The 22,081-nt window shown below is 58.5% G+C and overlaps 1 protein-coding gene across 4 annotated transcripts; it reads left to right on the top strand.

The window, feature by feature from the left end:
* Nucleotides 1–5,476: 5,476 nt before the first annotated feature.
* Nucleotides 5,477–21,947, top strand: TRIOBP (TRIO and F-actin binding protein). Of its 4 annotated transcripts, none has more exons than XM_074579400.1 (15): nucleotides 5,477–5,695; nucleotides 5,968–6,063; nucleotides 11,521–11,577; nucleotides 11,920–11,988; nucleotides 12,569–12,658; nucleotides 13,513–13,622; nucleotides 13,919–14,477; nucleotides 15,125–15,235; nucleotides 17,234–17,381; nucleotides 17,799–17,910; nucleotides 18,378–18,537; nucleotides 18,871–18,984; nucleotides 19,293–19,379; nucleotides 20,247–20,410; nucleotides 21,566–21,947. In XM_074579400.1, the coding sequence occupies exons 1-14, from the start codon at nucleotides 5,492–5,494 to the stop codon at nucleotides 20,406–20,408; spliced, it is 2,079 nt and encodes a 692-aa protein (XP_074435501.1). In that variant the 5' UTR covers nucleotides 5,477–5,491; the 3' UTR covers nucleotides 20,409–20,410; nucleotides 21,566–21,947. The 4 variants fall into 4 exon arrangements, with proteins under 4 accessions (XP_074435501.1, XP_074435490.1, XP_074435512.1 ...); XM_074579389.1 differs by having other exon boundaries at nucleotides 21,141–21,947; XM_074579411.1 differs by lacking the exons at nucleotides 5,477–5,695; nucleotides 5,968–6,063 and adding an exon at nucleotides 7,592–7,745 and having other exon boundaries at nucleotides 21,141–21,947.
* Nucleotides 21,948–22,081: the final 134 nt, after the last annotated feature.

The following is a 22,081-nucleotide window of genomic DNA, read 5'->3' as shown; positions in this document are numbered from 1 at the left end:
GGGGCTCACCAGCACGCTATCCAGGTGAGCTCCTCCATCCCACCTGGAGGCTATGAATACTTCATTAAGGGTTCCTTTGTTCCACGTTGGGACTCCGTGTGCCTTTGTAGAGATGGAAATCCCTAACACAAAGGCTCAGCCGGGTTTTCTAGATGTCGCTGGGGGAAGGCTGCATGGGGGCTGAATCTTCCCAGGCATGGGAATCTACCATTTAGCTGTGCCCAGACCTGAACTGGGAGCCACCTTAGCCAGAAAGGGCTGGACACCAGGTACAAGGGGCTCAATAGATCCTGGAAGGGAAAGCAGGGGTGTCGCAGATGCAAAGCTACGAGGAAGGAACGGGGGCACTGGCAGGGCAGGAACGCACCCTGGATTAATTTCTGCTTCATGCCTCCTGGCATTTACAGCCTGCCTCACCTAATATGTGGTCCCAGTGGATGTCCCTGTGGCCCCTGGCTGTCATCTTAGGGCTGGGGCTGAGTCCTGTCCCTGGGCTGCTGCAGTGACCTGTTCTCGCTGAGGAAGGAAGAAGGGGGATAAATCTCATGGGATGTTGGGCTCTGGATGCCTCGATCCAACATGGTCCTTTGGCACAGGGCTGGACGCACAAGCTGCTTGGTTGCCTTTGACCGGGCAACAGCCGGTTTCATGTTCCCAGAGGGTTTCGTGTTGTTCGCCGTCCTCCAGGAGCGACTGGCCTGGGATGATGAAATAGTAATGAGCCTCCCTCTCTCTTTCTCGCCCTCTCCCTCTCTCCCCCTGGCCCCAAGCCCTCTAAGGTTACCTCAGCCCTTCACCCGCGATCTGCTCAGAGCCATTGCCTCACTCAGAGCCATTGCCTCTGAGCGAATCCCGGCATGGGCGAGAGCTGGAGGGAAGGCGGTGCGGACAGCCAGCTCCCCGGAGCCTACCCCCCTGCTGCTCATAAGCCCTGCAGGTAACGAGGCTGGGGAGGATGCTGAGACATCTACAAGCCCTGACAGAGAGAGGCAGGGGCTGGGGCTACAGCCTTCTCTGCAAAAATCGCCCTCCCTCTTGGCTCCATTGCCTCTCCCCAGGCTGGTGAAGGAGAGTGGCTGCCAGCAGCATCAATGCCGACATGAGCAGGGGGGGACAGTTTCCCTGAGCCCTCATCCACACGCGCTGTCTCTGGGATGCCTGCAGCATTCAGCATCAAATAGAAGCATGCTGGGCCTATCTGGCCTCCTGAAGTAGAAGAAAAATCTCAGTGGTGGGCTGGGAGAGGTATCAAGAGCCCCAGAGGTCAGTCTGCTCTCAGAGAAGGTAGAAGCAGCAGGCATTTCCGAAAGGCAGCCTTCCTCCTCATCCTCGACACACTGACAGGACCATTGCATCCCCTTCTTCCTCGCAGGAGCATGCTGTGGAGGTCTCAGGGCGCAATGCCGGCAGCAACGCAGACCCAGGTGGGCCCTGGGATGCCCTCCACATTTTAGCCCCTCAGTGTGAGGTATACGTGTGCGTGGGCCCAGCGGAGGGGACGGAGCGGTGAGTACCAACCGGGAGCCACTCTGCTCCAACGGGCCCCCTCGATGGGAAGAGTGGAGGAGGGGGAGCGGGAAGCCAAGCAAGGAGAAATCAGATGCCTTGTCCCTGATGCTCTGCAGACCGGTGTCTGGGGAAAAAGGGCTGAACAACCCCCACACCGCGCCCTCTAACTAGGTTCCTCTTGGCTGTCGTAGGAGAGGTCGGGGGCCACCAAAAGAGTCTCTTTCCTCCTCACTGCCTCTACAGCAAGGCTGGTGGTCCCAGGATGGGCTCTGTCAGCCTCTGTCCATCCAGTGGAGAGAGAACCAGTGTGGCTTGGACTGCTGGCGCTGCCACCCGTCCCTGAGCTCTGCAGGCTGTGCTGACTACCAGCTGTCCTCTCTCCCTGCCCCACAGCTGGCACGAGAGCAGGGGATATCCCCCGCTTAGCCCCGGAGCTGAGGGTGAGCACAGAGAAACCGGCACCGACCCCAGCGCCTGTGCCGAAGCCAACTCCTCGCTTGCCAGGGTGAGATGGGGATCTCTTGTGGTTTGGGTTATTTTGGTCTCCCCGTCCCCTCAGCCCTTCACTGCCACTTCTGCTGGGCACATTCAGAAAGTCTTGAGATGTAAGGGGGGATCAGCTGAGACCCTTAGTCTCCACAAAGGAGGCTCTCTCCCTAAAGAGCATGTGAGATTCGCTCTTGGATCCCCCATGCAGACTTTCCTATGTTGTTTCTTGCCATGCCCATTGGTGTTGGGCTGGGGTCATCTTATGCTCACCCAGCTCTTCTCCTCGTTCCTTTTTACCAGGAGCTTTGGGCTGAACAGGCTGTAACTTCTCATATATGCTCTTACCTCCTTCCAGCCCACAAAAGCTACTGGTCCCCATTGCAGAGATCTGCCCTATCTTGTCTCCCAGGACAGGGAAATGACCCGGTTGTGGGACAACACTTTGGGATCAGGCAAACGGGATGTGATGAGCTACACGGGCCACAAAGAGGAGGTGTGGCTGCGAGCCCCGCAGGCAGACAGACCCAGGTGGGCTCAGCCCGTTCCCTCTGCATCCTGGGTGAGAACTGAGGCCCAGGGCTTTAGGAAAGAAATCTGCCCGCTGAAAGCAGGTACACTTGGTTTGCTCCTGTGTGAGATCCTGCCTCTGGTTTGCTTTTCATTTGGGGGTCTCTGAAGTTCACAGCAGATCTCTGTCTAGATTTAGCATCTCTTTACCCAGTTCTGGTCCCAGGAGGCATTCAACACCCCTGCGGGCACCAGGCAAAGGGATGAATCCCAGAGTCCATGAGATGGCATCTCTGTGTGTGCTGATCATGAATCGTGGGTCTCACGGGTATTCTCTGTCTGCATGGTTTGGCATGGCCTTGGCTCACAGTGCTGTGTCCCAGCACTCCCACCCTTCCTAGAGGGAGTCTGGGTTTTATCTCTGCCCTCCTGGACCGTTTCTAGCTCTCCTCTGAAGACCTGCTTTGCCGTGGACGTGGTGGCATCCCGCGCTGCTCATGCCTCCCCCAGTAACGGCCTTCTCCCCGTCCCAGAGCGCCGTCCTGCCAGCCAGAAGCCCGAGGAGAGCTGGCCGAAGCACCGCATAGAGAGTGGCTATTTCTCCCTGGAGCATCGGAAAACCGACCCTCCCTGGGCATCCGCCCCACCACGTGCCCCTGCTGGCTCCTCGCTGGCCCGCAGTGACCCGGTGGGCAGCGGCGGGCGCCTTGCTGGCTCCCAGGTTCGGGAGCCCCGTGGGCACCCCAGCAGTGTGGGCACGGAGGGGCGGCACGGGCTGGAGAGGCAGGAGTACACGGTGCTGGCAGACCTGCCCAAGCCCAAGCGCCTCGGCCAGCGGGATGCTGTTGACCGCTGCGGCTCCCGCACACTCAGCCCCGGCCGGGTGGAGGTGGAGAGGATATTTGGCTGCGAGCGCAGGTGAGAAATGACAGGTCTCCACAGTGGCCAGAGGTGGGGGATAGACCCCCTGTGCTGTTGGGGGGCTCCCCATCTCCAGAATCACCATGCCATCTAGCCCTGATGGCAAAGCTCAGCTTTCAGCTGTGTTTAAATTTCCCTTAAAGCAAAGGTTGGGTTTAGGCTCGGTGGCTGCTGGCTGGGGGAGCTCCCCCATTGTGCCATGCAGGCACCTGAGGCCATTGGAAAGGTGGAGCAAAGCTGCGCTGCTGGAAGTGGAGGGAGCAGTCCAGCCTCCTCATCCTCATGGCCACCTCCTGGAAGCTGCAGGATGTGCTCTGGAGCAGGGCAAGACACAGAAAGGGGGAAGGAAAGAGGTGGTCCCCACTCCCAGCCTCAGTGTCTCCGCAGAGATCCAGGATCCACTGTAGAAGGACAGGACGGGACAGGGGATACAAAGAAGTATCCAGTGCTGGTTGGGTTTTGGCTGGAGAAGCAAGAGAGGCACCAGTGTCAGTGGCACAGGGAAGGAGGGGATGTAAATGGGGACCAGGGAAGTGTCCTGGGCAGGTGGATGGGATGCGAAGGACCAGACAGAGGGAAGCTTAAGGAATAGCGTGATGGGTGAGGTAGCAGGACACAAAAGCTGATGTGGTTGAAGCGATGGGGAAAGGGAGAGGCTACAGTACACACAGTGTCTGGGGCAGGCAGAGGTCTGCAGGATCAGGCTTAGGTGGAGCAGGATCTGCAGGGACTCTGCCGCTGAGCTGAGCCTGGTGGCAGCTGGACAAACTGAGTGTTTCTGCAGGAAATCAGAGACCCTGGAGGCTTTCCAGGCACTGGAGGAGGGCCGCGTGGACCGGCTCGATGGCAAGACCCCAGTGCCACCCAGCAAAGGCCGTGTAGTTCGCAGGCAGTCCAGCCCCAGCCTGCCCAAGGAGGTGAGGCTTGGCTGTGCAGCAGGACCCCATCCCAACTCCCCAAGCTGGGTTGCTTTTCCCTGCCGCATTTTCCTCTGTTTCTGCCACGTGCTTCTCTCTTCTGTTGCCTTGCTCCCTCTTCCCTGTATTCCCGGCCCTCCTCTGGCAGTGGACTGGGACTCTTGGCTCTTAAATGGCAGCAGCCCTTTCACCCTTTGGGTGCAAGGGCTTCTCTTCAGTACAGGCTGGCTCCATGCACAGGGATCCCATTGCTGTCTGTGGAATTATTTAACTAAACTGTCTCCTGGCCCTAATCCCATCTTGTTCTCACACACTGGCATTTATTTTTTTTAAGAGGACTCTCTGCTCTCTCTCCCCCATGTCCCTAGGGTCAGCGGCTCTCCTGGCACCTCAAGCAGCGCAACAGAGACCCCAAGGAGACCCTGCGTTCCCCCAGCCCGGCTCGGCAGCCTGAGAAGGCCAGCAGGAGCCAGGGGGATCCCTCGCGCCCTGCCAGCCCTGGCTGGCTGCTGGAGAGAGGCAACCAGAGCCCGCGCTCTGCAAGCCCAGCCCGCCGGTCAGAGAGGAGGGCAGGGGAGCCCGTGAGCCCTCCCTGGTGCTCAGAGAAAAGCTGGAGGAGCCAAGGGGATCCCGTCCGTCCCTCAAGCTCGGAGAGGGTCCGAGCCTCTTGGCAGGCAGGGGGTATGGGGCAAGCCTCAGAGAGGAAGACCCGAGGGGACTCCCTGCACCCTGCAGGCCTCAGGAAGGGCTCAGATAACAGCGGGCTGAGCCGGGCAGGGCCGCCACCACGGTCCCTCAGTCCCGGGAGGCGTACAGAGAGCACATGGAGAAACCAAAAGGAGATCTCCCCTTCCGGCCCGGCGCGGGGGGCAGAGAGGCAACGGGTGAAGCCGGGGGAGCCACCACACCTCGGGGGGGCCAGGAAGCCATCTGAATGCGGCTGGCAGAGCCTCCGGGAAAAACTGCCACCCTCCCACCCTGGGAAAGGTGCCAGCAGTGACTGGAAAGGCAGAGGCAAGCCCCTGCGCCCCACAAGCTCAACACGACCACTGGAGCAGGACTGGAGGGGCCAGGGGGATGCCCACCAAGTGCAGGCGTGGGAGAAGGGCTGGAAGCACCAAGAGAAGCCCGTGTGCCATGCAGACTTGATGCGCCAGCTGGAAAGGGACTGGAAAAGCCCTGCTAGATGTCTGGACATAGTACTACGGCCAGATGACAGCTGGAAAAGGCCTGAGAGTCCAGCACAGCGGCTGGAGGACAAGTGGAAGGCTCCTGAGCACACCCGAGACACAAACAACCCAGAGAGGCCATTAGAAAGTGACTGGGGGAACAAGAGGCTTCTCATTTACCACGTGAGTATGGCAGGAACCAGAGGTGATGGGGACCCTGCCAGGTGTAAAACTGGCAAGGACAGAGTGGGTGGGTCCCCTGGGTTGCAATTCTGGCACACCCACGCTCCCTGGATCCTCTGCTTCTCCAGGGAAGCAGCACTGCCTGTCTGGCACTGGGAGGAGGGAAGATGCTTCCCCCCCTGGCCCACACCAGCAGACAGATGCTCAGATCTGGGATACCAAGGCAAGAACTAAACCCCCATAGCTTCAGTTTCTGCTTTCTCCCCCTGCAGCCCCAGCTGGGTGGAGGTGCCTTCCCACTGCAAAGCAGCGCTGGCTCCTCAGGAAGCTCACAGCCACATTCGAATGCCAGTGAGAAGCACAACAAGGTAGGGGCCAGGCCCTGGGAATGGTGAGGAAGGGCAGCTGCTCTTCCCTGGAGGTCACTGCGGGCAGCACCTGGGTCTCCAGCACTTGATCTGAGCAGGCTCAGCGTGGTGCTGCCTTCCTGTGACCTCCTGCGCACCACGCTCACTAACACACCCCTTCCCTTCATCTTTTGCCCATTTCTCAGTGGGGAAACTGAGGCACAGAGTCTTTTTAAAGTCAGAGAGGGGCGAGCAGTAGACCTGGGACTAAAATCTCAGCGTAGCTGCTTTCTTTCCCTTTATTACTGCCCGGTGCTATGATGGCACCGAGGATTTCATGGGGATGAAGTGGGCTTTAGTGGCATGAAAGAAGATACCGTCAATTGTGTTGGCGTTCCTGGGATACCAAAAATGGTGCGAGAGCAGCTTTGGAGGGCTGCAGAAAGTGTCCTGGGAGCCCATGTCGCTGGCAGCTGTGCCCGAGTCCCTGCCTCTGTCCCCATCCGTATGTGTCAGTTGTCTTGGCCAGGTTGTCTCCTGCTGGGGCCTGGCTTTCTGCTTCATACAAGGACAAACTGCAGCCAGACAGCAGGTTCCCAAAGGCCTCCAAAACTCAAAATGGGTGACATCCCTTGCCTCAGTTTCCCTGCCCTGGGCCACAGAGGAGCCCAACGCCCTGAGATCCCCCTGCACAACTGGGGCTGGTTCACCCCACCTATTCCGTGTTTCTTCAGCGCTGAGCTCTGGGCCAGGGGCCTTCACTTTGCCTTGTGGAGCCTAGCATTTTGTGGTGTGCAGTCCCCTGCCCCCTTTCCTTTGGGACCCCCTCTAGCAATTCCCCTCACGGTGCCAGCTGGTTTTCTGGGGGCACCGGAGACACCTCTGCCAAAACTGCAAATCGCTGCTTTAGGGGTTCATCTGGGGTGGGTGGGAAGGAGCTAAAACCAAAGAGCTTCAGGAGCGAAGGTGAGAACCCCGCCGTGTGCACACACAGGACGGGACTGCTGAAAAATCCCTGTTCGTAAAAAAAAAAAAAAAAAAAAAAAAAAAAAAAAAAAAATCCCTGCCTGAAAGAAAACCCTTCCCGGGGAAGGGCTGGGCTCCCGGCGGTCCCTTCCTGGGGCAGCAGCGGCTCAGCCCGTCCCTCCCTGGGCTTCAACTTTGCCCGGGCCGGCGGGGAGGGAAGGGGGCGCGGCTGAGCCCCAGCATCGCCCCCGTCCCGTCCCGTCCCGTCCCGTCCCGTCCCGTCCCGTCCCGTCCCGTCCCGTCCCGCCAGCCGCCCCTCACCCCGGGGCCGGCCCCCGCTTTCCGTCCGGCCCGGCGGCCTCGCCCGCCCCGGTGGCTCCATTGGCTGCGGGCGGCCGGGGCGGCGGCGGCCGGTTGCCATTGGCCTGCCCGGGCCCTCCCAGGAAGTTTGGGGGGAGGAAAGAAAAGTTTTTTTGGGTTGGGTTTTGTTGGTTTTTTTTTTTTTTTCCCTCCTCCTCCTCTTCTTTCCTTTTTTTTAATTTAAAAAAAAAAAAAAAAAAAGGGAAAAGGCGAGCCCCGGGGAGCGTGGGGCGGGCGGCGGAGCGGGCATGGTGGGGCCGCGGAAGCCGCCCGGCCGCTGAAGCCGCCCCGCCGCCCTGGCTGCCAGCGCCCGGCCCCGCCGCGACCCCGGCCCCGGCCCCGGCCCCGCCGCCGGCCGCGGCGCCCCCGCCATGACGGTGAGTCGGGACCGGCCCGCGGGGGGTGCAGGGTTTGGGGAAGGGACGTGGGGGGGTCCTCCACCCGGCCGCTCTCATCCCCCTCTGCCGGGCCTCGGAGGTGCCCGGCGGGACCCCGCGGGGCTGGGAAGGGGCGAGGGGTCGGCGGGGCTGTCAGCCGCCGCCTGCCCGGGGTCCCCCCCGCTCCCTGGCACGGCTGGTCCCCGGGGGACTCTGGCCCCGCCGGGCACTCAGGGCTGCGGCTGAGGCTCGGTGCCTCTTTGCCTCCCTTCCCCACCGCCGCCGGGCTCCCCTCCTGGGCTCTCCCCGGCCACTCGGCGGAGTCCCTTCGTTAGCGTCGCTTCGTTAGCGGTGGGCACCACCCCACCCGCACAGTCAGCGCTAATGCTGTGTGTCAGCGGGCACCGGGCTGAGGCCTGCTGAGCTCGCTGCATGGATGACCGCAATCGGATGCGAAATCCACATCCCCCTCCCCCCCCCGGGCGTGGGGAGCTCTTTCTCCCCGTGGGAACCAGATGCGGTTTCGGGGTAGGGAGCATCCCACCCCTGGGGCAAACCTTCCTGGCTAGGGATGTCTGCCGGCCCGGAGGGGAAGGCTGTTGAGCAGAGTAGGGTAATGGAGGTGACAGGCCGGGCTGTGCCCGCCGGCATTTCACATGGGGGCACAGGGAAAGGGAGAGCCTGTCAGTCGCTTGCTTTCGCATGCATGTATGGATTCGGGAGCTGCATTTGTGCTCCAGCCTGGCAGCGGTTTTGCTTCCACCAAGCTGAAATGGAGTGGTTTTGCTTTGTGTTTTGGCCTGAGGCCCGCGCCTTGTGGAGCGGGTTCCCTTTTTGGAGGAGAGGAGATATTGCGCTTTCCGGGAGGCTGAGAGCCCCTTGCATCATCTCTCGGAGGTGAGAGGAAGCAGCACTCCAGGACCTCCGGCCCTGAGGAGCTTTTGGGAGCGGGAAGAGCGGGAGGCACAGTGATGGCAGAGGCTGGCAATGGAAGGAGCACACCCCTCCCCTCAGACACTGAGCTTTCTCAGCCTGCCGCAGCCACTTCTCCGTCCCGGCGCCTCTGTACCACCCAGGAGCCATTCTTTCGCTCCCACCCCGTCCCCTTTCCTTCTTTGGTGTTTACATTCTTCAGATACTTGCAGGCTGTTATCACCTTCCCTGTAGCCCTTCTTCAGCCAGAGCAGGCAGCTGCCTCTCCTTAACCTGTTCTTGTAAGCCAGCCCTTCCAGACATCACCTATGTCCCCAGCTGCTTGGGACCCCCTCTGGTGTCTCTACCTGGCCAGCTGCAGGGCTCTACGTATGACTCTGGTGGGTATGGATGCAGTCAGGCAAAATTGCTGCTGCCCCATCCTGAGCCGAAGCCTCGCCATCCGCAGCCCCGAGCTGTGCTGCGGGGCCTTGTGTTTTGCCGGGGGCGCATCCTGCCGCATCCTTGCATCTTCGTCACCCGGATCTCTCGCAGCGGTTCAGCTTTCCTGCATGTTTCCTCCTCCCACTGCCGGGCCGTTTCCTTTGGATGGGCGGTTCGATTTGAACCCCGCTGTCTTCTGCTGGTATCCTGAACTCTTTATGTCGGATGAGGAAGCTGGATTTGGTTGTGGGGAGGGGGAGAAAAGTGGCATTAAGCATTTTGTGCATCAACTCATGCCTCATCCTGTGGTACCGGCCACACGATGACAAGAACAGTTCCAAGCCAATTCCAGAGCTGTGGCTCTGTGTCTGGGGGTGGCAGGGAAAACAGGAGCCCTGTGCAATTCGCCCGCTTGGGAGGAGCCCTCCAGGGGGATTTTCTGGCCCCAGTACTGCATCGGGGGCAACAGTTCTGGCAGGACTTTGTGCCAGTTGTCCCAGCAGCGTAATTAGTGTTAATCGTTTTCGCACCTAATGCTTTGGGATTGTAAATCCTCAATAAGACAAGACCCATCTGATCCATACAACCGCCACAGTCCCTTCACTCCCTCTGTCCCTATGTTGTTTTTCCACCGCCACAGACCCTGCCCAGCTCTCTTCTGCCGAGCGCACGTGTGTCCCAGGAGAGGGGGAAGGTTGTGCTTTGACGTTTTGCCTCCTTTCCTTCCCTCCCGCCGCTCCCAGTTTGGAGCCGGAGCTGAAGTCACCGGATTGGAAGGGATAACGGGAAAAAGGGTGGAGCTGCTGCCACGGGGAAGGAATTAATTTTCAGGGTGCTTTTTCAGGGCGGCAGCGGGGCCGACGGGACATCCGGGTCCGTAGGGATGGGGATGCGCATGTCCCCCTCATCTCTCAACTGCCGGCAGTGCCTGTCACCTTGGCGGGAGGTGAGGCGTGGGTTCCCTCCCTTCCCAGGCAGCTCAGGGCCACTGTCGGACACTTCTGGCTGGGCCTGAAGCTGTAGCAGCCGGTGACCCTCCCCTTGGCGGGCTTCCCCGTGCCTGCTTGAACCAATAGCCGGAGCGCCAGGATGGGCCGGCACGTACTGGGCTCTCGCCGCCCTGTAACCTTGGGTGTAACCCAAGAGCGGCAGCACGGTGAGATGAAAGCAGGGGAAGGCTCGACTCAGCTGGGCGTCCAGGGAGCTGGGCTTGCAGGGCAGCTGCAGCCAGCCAGCGGACTCGTTCGCGGGGTGCAGAGTGGCTGTCAGCTTGCTGAGCCACCCCTTCTTGCCAGCTCAGTCTTGAGTGGTGATTGTGGTACGTGGGGACTGCTGGTGGCTTCCCTGGGGCTGACAGGTCTGGTGCAGACTGCTGGGAGGTCCAGCTCTGGCACTGTCACCTCTCCGGCACTGCCCCACCTGGTTCAGCTGTGGAATAAGGGGCTTCCAGGGGAGAAGAGGCGTTGGGCTGAATTATTTGGTGGTGCAACTTCTCCGGAGCCAGCAGGGGTGGGAGGAGGGACCGGCTCAAGCCTGTTTGGCTGAGGGCAAAGCCAGGGAAAGCAGTTCCCCTGAGTCAGCTCTCCAGCGCTCCACCTTGGGAAGGAGATAAACTGGTTGGGATGCCGCACCAGTGGCGTGAGGTTAGGAGGAGGCGGGGAGCGGGGGGAAGCTTCTTTCTAGCACGGGGTGATCTGGGTGAAACTGTGCTCATCCTCACCTTTGGTGGCTGGGCAGGGGGCAGGCTCTGCAGCAGGAGGGAGCAGAAAGAGCTGAGTGGTAAGAGAGGAGCCCTCAGCATCTCGGAGAGGGTCGAGTCTCAGAGAGGATCAAGCACTGGTTGTGACTCTTGATTTCATCTCTACCCTGGGGCACATCATTTAAAGGCAATGTGTTTTCACAGCTGTTAAATTGCCTCCTGTATGTTTGCGGTGAGGGCCGTTTCGTACAGAGCTGCTCGAGTCTTTAATAAATGATCGGTGGTGAAGCTCTGAGGCACAGATGGCCAGGGTTTGGACAAGGCGTGTCTGGTTCTTTGTGACTTTGCCTCCATGTCCAAGCCAAGCAGTGCAGCACTCCCTTCTGCCTGCTCTCCTTGCCCTTGCCTTCCCCCTCTCTGAATAAATACCTCCGAGGCACCTTGTGGAAACCTCCCTGTTGCATGTTTTCCTTTAATTTTTTTTAAACCTCTTTCCTTATCTCCTGCTTCCTCTTACAGGAATGACTGCCTGCTGCTCAGAGCTAAAGCCAATCCTCCTTCACCACCGGGTCCTACACCCCCATGAGTTTCCTAAAAGCGATGCCAGGCTATTCCCACTTGTTCTGCTACTGGGGACTCGCCTTCCACCCCCTGGCACGAAAAGCCCTTTTGTGGGTTGCTCCCACACAGTAACCTTCTGTTTTGTCCTTTCCTCTCCAGCCGGATCTCCTCAATTTCAAGAAGGGATGGATGTCCATCCTGGACGAGCCAGGAGAGGTAAGCCCTAGGCGGGGGTCTGCCTCTTCCCCCAGCCCCTGCTGCTAGAGATCCCCCGGCGAGCAGCCGATTTCCTTCCCCCTCCCTCGCTGAGGTCGCCTCCACTGGGAAAGGCAGCAGAAAGCCTTTGGTGGAGGTGCCTCACTCTGTGTGCGAGCACAGAGGTTCTCCCAGCCGAGGGACACGAGGGGGAGCTGGAAGGGACATGAAGGAGGGGGAAGAGAAGGGGGAAGAGGTCGCGGTGCAGAGCGTCCCTCCCTGTTCCTACACTTCCCCCGGTAACTTCCTATCCATTTCCCTCCTGTCTTTTCCCTTCCCTCCCCCTGCCTTATCCGGCTGCAGTGGAAGAAACATTGGTTCGTGCTGACCGACTCGAGCCTGAGGTATTACCGGGACTCGAACGCGGAGGAGGTAAGCACAGCCAGCCTTTCTCCTTCCCCAGGTGTCCTTCCCCACCCTGCGCACGTGGCCAGGGGGGAGGGGAACGCAGCCCTGGCATGACCAGTGGGCTCCCGGGAGAAGCGGTAGCGTCCTCTCCTCCTGAAGAGCAGTGGAGGTGGCAAGCTCCTCTTTGCCGAGGGGTGACAAAGAGGATGGGTGTCTGAAGGTGGCAAACCCTGGGAGGGCTGTCAGTGGTGGGAGGTGAGGAGAAAGGGTGGCCCCATGCCTGGGCATCTCTGATGCTCTCTGTCCACACTGCTGGCTGCCCCTTGGCTTAACAGAGGCCACGCTGTGCCAGAGAGCTGAGGCTGGAGCATGTGCCGGTGGTCTCAGCTGTGGCATGTTTGGCCTCTTCTGTCCCCAGTCCATGCAGGCTGTGTGAGTGCTTTGAGCCTGCAAAGACATGAGCTGTGCTGGGACTCCTCCTCCTCCCAGAGAGCTGTGGGGTGAAGGCAGAGGTGGCCTGTGCTTTGGTTAAAGTGCCAGCAGATGACGGGCTTTTTCAAAGCTGGGCTTGCACTGACATCCTAGTGGGTGGCTGTACTTGCAGGCTGATGACCTCGATGGAGAAATCGACCTCCGCTCCTGTACGGACGTGACAGAGTTTGCAGTGCAGCGCAACTATGGCTTCCAGATACACGTGAGTGTCCAGCACCGTGTGGACATGAAGACGTGGCACCAAGGGACACTGTCTGGAAATGCGTGCTCCCTCCCAGTGCCAAGATGCTGAGACGCAAGCCATGCAAACCTTGTGCCAGGACGGTGGCCCAGCAAGGCTCGTTGGTGACACGTGGGTGGCAGTGCTTAGGGACACAAGTGCTGCCCACCTGCAAAGGAAGGAGGAGGAGGAGGCTTTGCAGGGCTGGCCGAAGGCTGTGCTGGAGGCTACGCAGGAGCCAAGCTAAATGCCAGGAGTTACTTGACCCGTTGGCCAAGGCAGCTTCTCTAGAGCTGCGGGGAGGGAGTGGTGAGCGCTGCAGATCTCGATGTAGCCTGGCTGACCGTGCTCAGAGTAACAACCTGTACCCTGGATCCAGCCCCAGAACAATCCTGTCCTTGTCTACTTGGTGTAGCAGCAGGAGACCGCAGCACAAAAGCAGCACAAAGAAATTATATTTCTGTGGGCGTGCAAGGTTGGGAACTTCATGGTCTGGGTGTCCCAGTGGCCTGCTGCTGTACCCCACCGCTGGTGCCCAGCTCCCAGCACGTGAACGGCTGTATTGCACCAGCTCACATTTGGCCAATGTGCCAGCAAAGTTTCTTTTGGCTTTGCTTGGAGAGAGTCTTACGAAGGACATGTTATGGGCTTCCCCGCAAAGAGCGTGTCTCCACTCCCACCCCTCCACCTGGCCCCAAGAGCCTTTGACAGTGGGTTGCCTCTCTAGCACTGTCTGCCACTCATGCAAGTGGGTGCCTGGGGGTCTCAGGGAGTGAGTGGGAGCTGCCTGCACCTCCACCAGGCGCTGACAGAGCCACATCACTTCTCCATTGCAGACAAAGGATGCTGTCTTCACCCTGTCAGCAATGACCTCAGGCATCCGACGCAACTGGATCGAGGCCCTGAGGAAGAATGTGCGCCCGGTCAGTGCTCCGGACGTCACCAAGTAAGAGCTGCCCCGCTTCTCCTCCTCCCAGTCTCACTGCCCTTCTACGCTAGCAGGCAGGGACCAGGAAGGTCCCTCTGGAAATCTGGCCACTCACAGATCAATCCTGCCCACCCACCACTCCCCCTGCCCTCCGCTCTTCCTGAACATGGCCTGGAGACACCAGCCAGTGGCAGGGGTGGAGAGCCTGATGGCTCCCACCCTTGCGCCTGCATTTTGCCTTGCCACATCAGTTTATCCCAGTTTCTTGTGCAGTTCCTCTCCTTCACCGGTCACCACTGCTGCTCTGCTTTCAGGCTCTCCGACTGCGATAAGGAGAACTCCTTCCGTAACTGCGTCCCACAGAAGGGCTCGCTCCGGACAGAGGAGCAGCAGCGGCCGGGCTCAGGCTCCGAGGGGAACTCGAAGGGCAGTCACTGGAAGGCGGACGGGCAGCGCCATGCCTTTGACTACGTGGAGCTGTCTCCCTTGCCGCAGGACCCTGGGAACCAGGGGTCCCCACAGAGGACAAGAGGGAGCTCGAGGATCTCTGACCGTCCTCCCAAGCATGAGGAGCTGGAGCGGGATCTGGCTGTCCGTTCGGAGGAGAGGCGGAAATGGTTTGAGACCCCTGATGGCAGGGTCCCAAATAGTGATGGCCTGGTGGGGGACTCTTCCCGCAAGACGGGGGAGCTGGACCCCCCTGCTCCCCCACTTTCAGAGGACCAGCGGATGCGGCTGAATGAGGAGATAGAGAAGAAGTGGCTGGAGCTGGAACGCCTGCCCTTGAAGGACTCGCGGAGGGTGCCCTTGACAGCACTGCTGAACCAGAGCAAGGCAGGCCATGGAGAAACCAATGAAGCGCTGAAAAAGGAGGTAAGAGCATCCCTCCTGCCTGAAACTGGGATTCTAGTGGCTTCTTAATGTGGTCCCTGGCAGCAGGAGGCTCTGCAGAAGAGCAAGACGGAGGTGCAGGGAGATGTTCATTATTTCTGGTTCCATTTGCCACTCCTCCAATGCATGGGAGTTTTTGCAACCAGGTAATGCGAGGCTGGAGGCCTGCTCTTGCATGCCTGGGGAAGTTCCCCAGGCCACATTTTGGTCCAGGATAAGTTAGTTGGTGGCACTGCTTGCGTGGAGTCCGTGTTTCCCAGGAGTACATCTGTCATCTGTCTTCTCTGGCTGTTCCCAAGCCTGCAAGCATTTCACCTACCAGACTTCGAAAGGACCCATGCATTTGTCTGTCAATACCAGCTACATGTGCAGCAGTGGTTTCCTCCAGCACGGATCCACCTCTGGAAGTTGGGATATCTTGTCCCTTCCTTGCTAGCGCTTACCAGGCTGGTGCTGGCTCTGCTGGTTTGGTCCCTTGGCAGGCTGCCATTCCTGTGGGAAGCAGACATCCCCGTTGGCCATGCATGGTCCTCCCCATCCCTAAGCCCGAGGTTCAGATGTGGCACGTCAGTCAGGTTGCGGCACTTTTCCACCCCTGGCTGAGCATCTCTCTCTCCTCTGTGGCACAGGTCCAGTCGCTGCGGGCGCAGCTGGAGTCCTGCCGGGCCCGAAATGAGAGCCTTCGGGAGGCATCAAAATCCCAGGGAGACAGCCATGTGCCCCGGGGGTACATCTCACAGGTGAGCAAGGCGCTGGACACGGGACCCTGGGGTCACTCCCAGTCCCAAACTGGGAAATGCTGGGACTCAGCTCATTGCTGAGCACATATTGCTAATCATTGGGTTCCCATGGTGACCCTAACTGGGCTCACTTGTAATCAATGTTAATTACATAAAGGCTGGTGTGTATTGCCTGGCCTTAAAGGGGCCACACTATAAATGGGGAGGAGTGTTAGGGGAGAGTTGCAGGATTTGTGCCCTGCTTTATGTGTGGGCATGGTGCTGGCCTGGGCAGGGGGGATGAGCCGTACCTCGGCATGGGAGTGGGTCAGCAGCTTTCTGACAAGCCACCCACGTGTTCTCTGGCAATTTGCAGCTCGCCACACGTGGTTCTTGCTAACAGGGACTCCCACATCCCTCGTTAAAAACAGTCCGTCAGGCCCTGGGGAGCTTGCGTCCCTGCCAGAGCTGCCTGAGCACCGAAGGTCACTTTGACAGCACAGCGCGTTCGTTTCCTGGGACAGCACGTGGGAAAGCCTGCGAAGCAGAGTTTGCTCACGCTTCAGCCTCTCTCTTCTCTTTGTTTATTTATTTCCCCCGCTGTGGACTCATCCAAAGCAAGCGAGGTCACATCCCCCAGGGATTTCCTGGGGGGAAGCTGCCAATCCACCATGCTGTGGGGATTTCAGGATGTGCTGTACGTGTTGAAAGATACCGGGGGGAAGGAAACTGGGGCTGGCGAAACCTGTTGCAGCGGGTTGGCCATACCTAGCCCAGACAAAGAAACCCACGAGTCCTGTGGCACCCGGCCAGTTAGCAGTCACTCTGTCATCTTGATTTAGTATTTACAGCTCACAGTCCTCTTTATGGTCAAAAAAAGCAAAAGGACTAGGGAGGAATGGTACCTTATCTGCCTAATAACTCAGCTCAAAAGGTCAGCGTTTCACATCTGAGGCCAAATTTGGCCTTTCCCAAAAGGGCTTGTTCTCTCTCAGTCTGCTGAGGTTTGCAGCCAGCCTGTGGGCAGATCACCAAATTTATCTCTCGCCTTTTCCTCTCCTTTGGTTGATCTGTGAAGCTTCCCAACTTCTCTCATCTCAGTGGGGAGGAGCAGCCAGCAAGCACTTGCATTCCAACATGTTGCAGCGCACTTTATATCGGCCTTCGCGTTAGTACTGGGGGAAGGAAAGGGACAGCAAGGGGCTGTCAGGGGGTACGATGGCTTCATGGCTCTCTGCTGATGGCTTAGATGCCCTGGCCTTTTAAAATAATACTCTGGCATGATTTGGTGGTGGAAAAAATCCTTCCTGAGGGTCTTGTGGCGGTGCTGCCAGCACATAGAGGGAGAGCGGAGGCGTAGCTCTCAGGTGGGAACCGCTTTGCTTTGCTGTAACACCGGTTAACCACAGCGTTTGTCGTTGAAAGAACCATCCCCCTGGTCTCAGCTGTCAGAAAGGAGGGCAAGCTGTGTGAGGAGGATCCCTAATCATTAGGCTTTCTGGAGGGTACTTTGGCAGCCTCCGTCAGGCTGCAGGGCAGTACAGGGTGTCACTTCTCAGGAGAAGAGGCTCAGTTTTCATTGATTCCAGGGGATGCCGCTTCATTTAAAAGGCAGATACCGGGATGCAGTTCCCGCTGTTGATCTCCTGCAGCCAGGTGGAAGGGTTTGGGCTGGGGTGTTGGGCATGTTATTCACAGCTCTTGGCTGAAAAGGGACATTCCTGTCTTGCTGCTTCAGTTTTAAGAAGAGCAGGAGGAGTATTTCGTCCTCTGCAAAGCACAGGTATGTTGCAAGATGTATGGCCCTGTCAAATGGTTGTGCTCAGTGACAAAAGTGCCACGTCACTTTCCCGGGATGGTCTTTTCCTTCTGAAGTGGTCTTGCTTCTCTCAAAATGGCCCTGGACTTGGGTGAGGTTCGCAAAGGCAAATGTTAGCTTGGCTGGGTGCCTGTCGTGGCCCGAGCCCCTGCGTGCCTAGACCTTTGAGTCCCTCATCCCTCCTTTCCCTGGCTCGGCAGGAGGCCTGCGAGCGCAGCCTGGCTGAGATGGAGTCATCCCACCAGCAAGTGATGGAGGAGCTCCAGCGGCACCACCAGCGGGAGCTGGAGCGGCTGCGGCAGGAGAAGGAGCGGCTCCTGGCAGAGGAGGCTGCAGCGACGGCAGCAGGTAGGAGTGGACAGCAAGCCATGCCCCTGCTCGGTTGGGTCCCTCCCACCTCTCTCAAATGTCTCTTATAAAAAAACCAGTCATCCTAGCCTAGAGCCACACTGCTTACCCTACTGGTGTGATGCTGATGCTCAGCACTTTCTTGTAGGCAGACAGGACTGGCAGAGGTGGCAGGGAGCTCCCACACTGCCCTGTGTTAGTCTCCTTGGCAGCGCTTGGTGCTGCATCAGGATGATCCTGGGGCGTGGAGAAGGTGGGGGATGCCCCAAGAGCAGAAGGGATGGAGGGGGAACCTGCAAAGACAGGTCTAGGAGCCTGTAGCAGCAAGAGCTTGGGTGGTTCCCTGGCTTGGTTTCCCCAAGACATGCCAGAGCTGGCACAGTCTGATCCCCCATCTCACATTGTCCCCCTCTGCAGCCATTGAGGCACTGAAGAAAGCCCACCGGGAGGAGATGAACAAGGAGCTGGGTAGGACACGAAGCTTCCAGCAGTGTGGCTCAATCTCAGATGCCCTCCAGAAGCAGCACCAGTAAGATCCGCCTCTCCCGCTCCCCTTGCCCAATGCTTCTGCCTTATGCTGGCGTCACTGTGCCCCATCTGTGGCCGTAGCCCCCAGCTGTCCCCCCTGCCATCTCCTTAGCTCCCTCCCTGGGGGCAGTAGGTGCCCAGTGGTGACTGCCAGGGCTGCTGAAGCTGTAGGAGAAGGAGGTTTATCCCCTGCTTGGCTATTATTTTCTCTATAGCATTTCTGTTTTCTCTATAGCTTCCTCCCTCTATTTTCTTTACGGAAAGTTCTTCCTGCATGGCTTGAAGCCCCTAGAAGCACTACACTTGTGTGCAGGAGGGTAGGAACTGAAGCCTTGGTCCACAGGGGACATTATTTTGTGCCAATGACTGATGTGGGCAGAGGCTGCCCGTGGCAGGAGTGAAGGAAATGCCGTGGTCAAGGGCCAGTGAGGATTGCAGGGCAGCAATGAGCTGGTGCCTCTTTGACAGGTTGGATGTGGATTCCCTGAAGCGGGAGCTGCAGGTGCTTTCTGAGCAGTACTCCCAAAAGTGCCTGGAAATCGGGGAGCTCACCCAGAAGGCAGAGGAGCGGGAGCAGACACTGCTGCGCTGTCAGCAGGAGGGGAAGGATCTCCTCCGGAAAAACCAGGCAAGAGAATGGCTTTCCCTGCCAGCAGAGACCATGGAGCGTGTTCCTCCATCGCGTGACACACCCCCTCTGTTAAAATTCCCCTAATCGTTCGTATTTCTTCCCTGAGATTTTATCAGAATGAAAAAAAATTAAGGCCCTGTCTTAACTATGGAGTTAAATACGGTGAGTGTGTTCTTTGCGGCTGGTTGTAGGTGCCACCGTTGCCTATGGGCAGGGGGTTACAAGGAGGTTTCTAAGCTGGGGCAGGGCTGGCATGAAGATGGAGAGGTCAGGACAGAAGAAGGGCCCGTGCCATGGCTACACCCTGACTTCTTTCATCTTTTCCTGCAGGAGCTGCAGACCCGCCTGTCAGATGAGATTGGGAAGCTGCGAAGCTTTATTTCATCGCGGGGCTCTGGGGACCGCTCTCCGCACAACAACGAGCGGAGCTCCTGTGAGCTAGAGGTATGAGAGTCCCCCCCCGGGGCTGCCCCACTGCCTCCATTCCCCGCCCCCATGCCGGGGGTCTTCTCCTCACAGCGGTTTTGGCTTGGAGCGGGTGGGAGGGGGGTGCCGGATGGAACAGGGAGGCCGGTGCAGGAAGGAGGTACGCAAGCTTCCCCTCTGCCACTCTCCCGGGGCGCTCACGCCGCTTCCTGCCCCGGCCCTCCTGGCCCTTCCTTCCTTTTCTACCACCGCGCTTGCGCTGGAGCCCGCCGGCCTTTTCTAGGCGGTGGCTCTTGAGTCACCTCTGGTTCCTCTCCCCGACCCAGGTGATGCTGCGGGTGAAAGAGAACGAACTTCACTACGTAAAGAAAGAGGTGCAGTGCCTCCGGGAGGAGCTGCAGATGATGCAAAAGGTCAGTGTTTTCTGGGAGCCGTTGGGAAAGCAGCAGGGGAGGGAGGGGAGCACCAGGGCTGTATGTCAGCAGGGTTCGGCTGGGTTTGATGGGATGCTCAGGCCAAACCCTCTTGTCACCTGTGCTCTTCGTCCCTGCTCGCTCCCGAGCACATAGCAGCCACGTGCTGCGAACAGTGCAGGCTGGCATGGACTCACCCTGGACAAGAGAAATGTTACAGGAACATGTATTTACATATAAGCATGGACAAGCCAGGAACCCTTCTTTCCCAGGTGGGAAGCCCAGATGAAGCCTGCCTGGCACTCCACTTCCCCAGCCACCTCTGTCCCCTCGCTGGGAGGATGTTTCCTTGGGCACCATTGCTGGGTGTGCTGCTCCCTCCGCTGGCGGCAGCTCCTTTGAAACTCCTGTCAAAGACCCCTGCCAAAGGGGAACCTGAAAGAGGCTTTGAGATTCAGTGATGCTCCAGGAGTTCATATCTTTCTCACTTAAGCTTTTTGCCATATAAGTGACTGGGACCAGCCCTTTCAGCAGCGTGCATCTCTGGTGGGGTTTATTTTTCCTATACACCTGTCCCAACTCACACGAGTCATGGTAAAGCCCACATCGCCCCCTCAATCTGATGCTGCAGATCCTCGCTACTGCGGGACCAGCGACTCTGCCTTCCTCCCTGGCCCAGGGTTTGGGAAGCGCTACCTCCAGGCTCTTCTGAATGGTTTCTGTGTGGCCCAGATTGGGATGGACTTCAAACCCAGGGCTGCCTCTCCCTTCCTCACCTGCTTGCCCTTCTCCTGCTGGACTCACCTTGCTGCCCCCCTCCCTAATATCATCCCTAAAAACTGCTGACCCCTCTCCCTTCCCTGGCAGGATAAGAGATTTGCCTCAGGGAAATACCAAGACGTCTATGCAGAGCTGAATCACATTAAGGTGCGCTCCGAGCGAGAGATCGAGCAGCTGAAGGAGCACCTGCGCCTGGCCATGGCGGCTCTGCAGGAGAAGGAGTCGCTGTGCAACAGCGTTGGCGAGTAACGGTGAGCACTGGGGATGCCGTGATGTCCCCTGCAGGGGCAGGTGGCTAAGACCGGCTGCCCTGCTTTGAACAGGGGGTTGTAAGCTGCCAGTTCCTCCTGCTCCACTCAGTGCCGAAAATTTAGGCTTACAGTCTTCCTTCTCTGCTTCTTGCATCCTCTTGCCCTGCACCCCGGGCCCTCCTGTTGTCCCTGATGTTCTCACAAGGTCCCCAGCCCCCTTCTCGCCGTGCTGCCCTTGATGCTTCTGCAGACAGCACCACCAAGCGCTGCTCAACCAGGCTGGCCGCACGCTGGCCTTCGCCCTGTGGCTTGGGTGACAGTGTGGGGACAGTTATGCACTACCCACATAGGTGATGTTTCTGCTGCGTTCACCTTTGAAGTGGTTCCTCTGTTGCAGCACAGAAGTCTTAGGTCTGCATCAAAGCAGCCCTGACTAGTCCTAGCCCTCCTCCCACGCTCGCCTGCAGGCATCCCTGCTGCGGCTGGGGAGGGAAGCAGGCTAAAAGGAACAAGGGCATCCCATTGTCCGGACCGTTTCTGCTCCTTGCTTGGATGCCGTGGCCATCAGGATTGGGGTCACCTCGCTCTGCCAGCACTCGCTGATGGGTTCCAAGATGAGCGGGTCTATAGCAAGGAGGCAGAGAGCCATCTCCTGGGGGAGCAGAAGCGACGGCATTTCTGCGCTCAGTGGAGTCTTTCCTAAACCATTTCTGGTTTTGTCTCTCTCTAGGTCTGCTCTTCACTTGTTTATCTGTTCTTGTTTTGTATTTGCTCCATTCCTCACTTGCGGGGAGGGGGAGACGGAATCCCATCCGTTATCACCTCGGCGAGGAATCCCACCCACCCCCCAGCCTCCTCACTCCCCACCCAAAGCTTTTTTGATGAACCCCTTTTGCCTGCGTACCTGAGCACATTGTTTGGACTGGCTCCTTACATGCACCTTCTTCAGGATTTTATATGTGAAAATTATATTTTATAGAGGAATTTTTCCCCCCTGGGAAGAAGGGGGAGAGGAGGGGGAAAACTTTTACTACGTCACCAGCGTTTTCTAACCTGAAAAAGAGAAGCTGTTTTTCACCCCTTCCCCAGCCCTGTTGCTCCCGGCCACACCGCCACCTTCGGCACATGTTCCCTCTCTTCCGAATGTCTCCACAGCCCTCCTGGGATGTACGGTGAGGAGCACGCTCCCCCCTCCCTGTGCCACCCCCAGGGAACCTGTGGAGAAGACATGCAAGCCATAGGAGGGAGCCGCCGGGGCAGTCTGCCATGGATGTGCTTGCCTGGGACTTTTGAAAGAGGAGACCTTGGCAAGAGTCTGCATGATCGAGCTCTCTCCGTGACTGTCCTTTGGCTCCTTCAAGAACCCAAATTGGCAGGAGCCCAGAGCCACAGGGTCTCTCCTTTCCGGGGAAGAGGAGCTGTGAGGCTGCTACTGCACCCGCCGGAGCCAACCTCCCTCAAGGTGGCAGCTGCTGCTGCTCTGCTGCGCCCTTCAACTTTTAACTTAATAAAATCTTCCCCTTTCGCTGAGAAAAAACGTGGTTGTCAAGGGGAACATGTGAACACGTCCCTAGCCCAGTGTGGTGGGGGGGAAGTGTCATTTTCCCAGGATCCTGTGTGATTTTGGGGTATCCCGAGCTGTCCCTTTTCTCCCTCTGGATTTGGGGAGGG

This window comes from Larus michahellis, chromosome 1, assembly GCF_964199755.1.
Source record: "Larus michahellis chromosome 1, bLarMic1.1, whole genome shotgun sequence".
NCBI lineage: Eukaryota > Metazoa > Chordata > Aves > Charadriiformes > Laridae > Larus > Larus michahellis.
The sequence above is the reverse complement of the archived record's forward strand: the minus strand, read 5'-3'. Positions and strand labels throughout refer to the sequence as shown.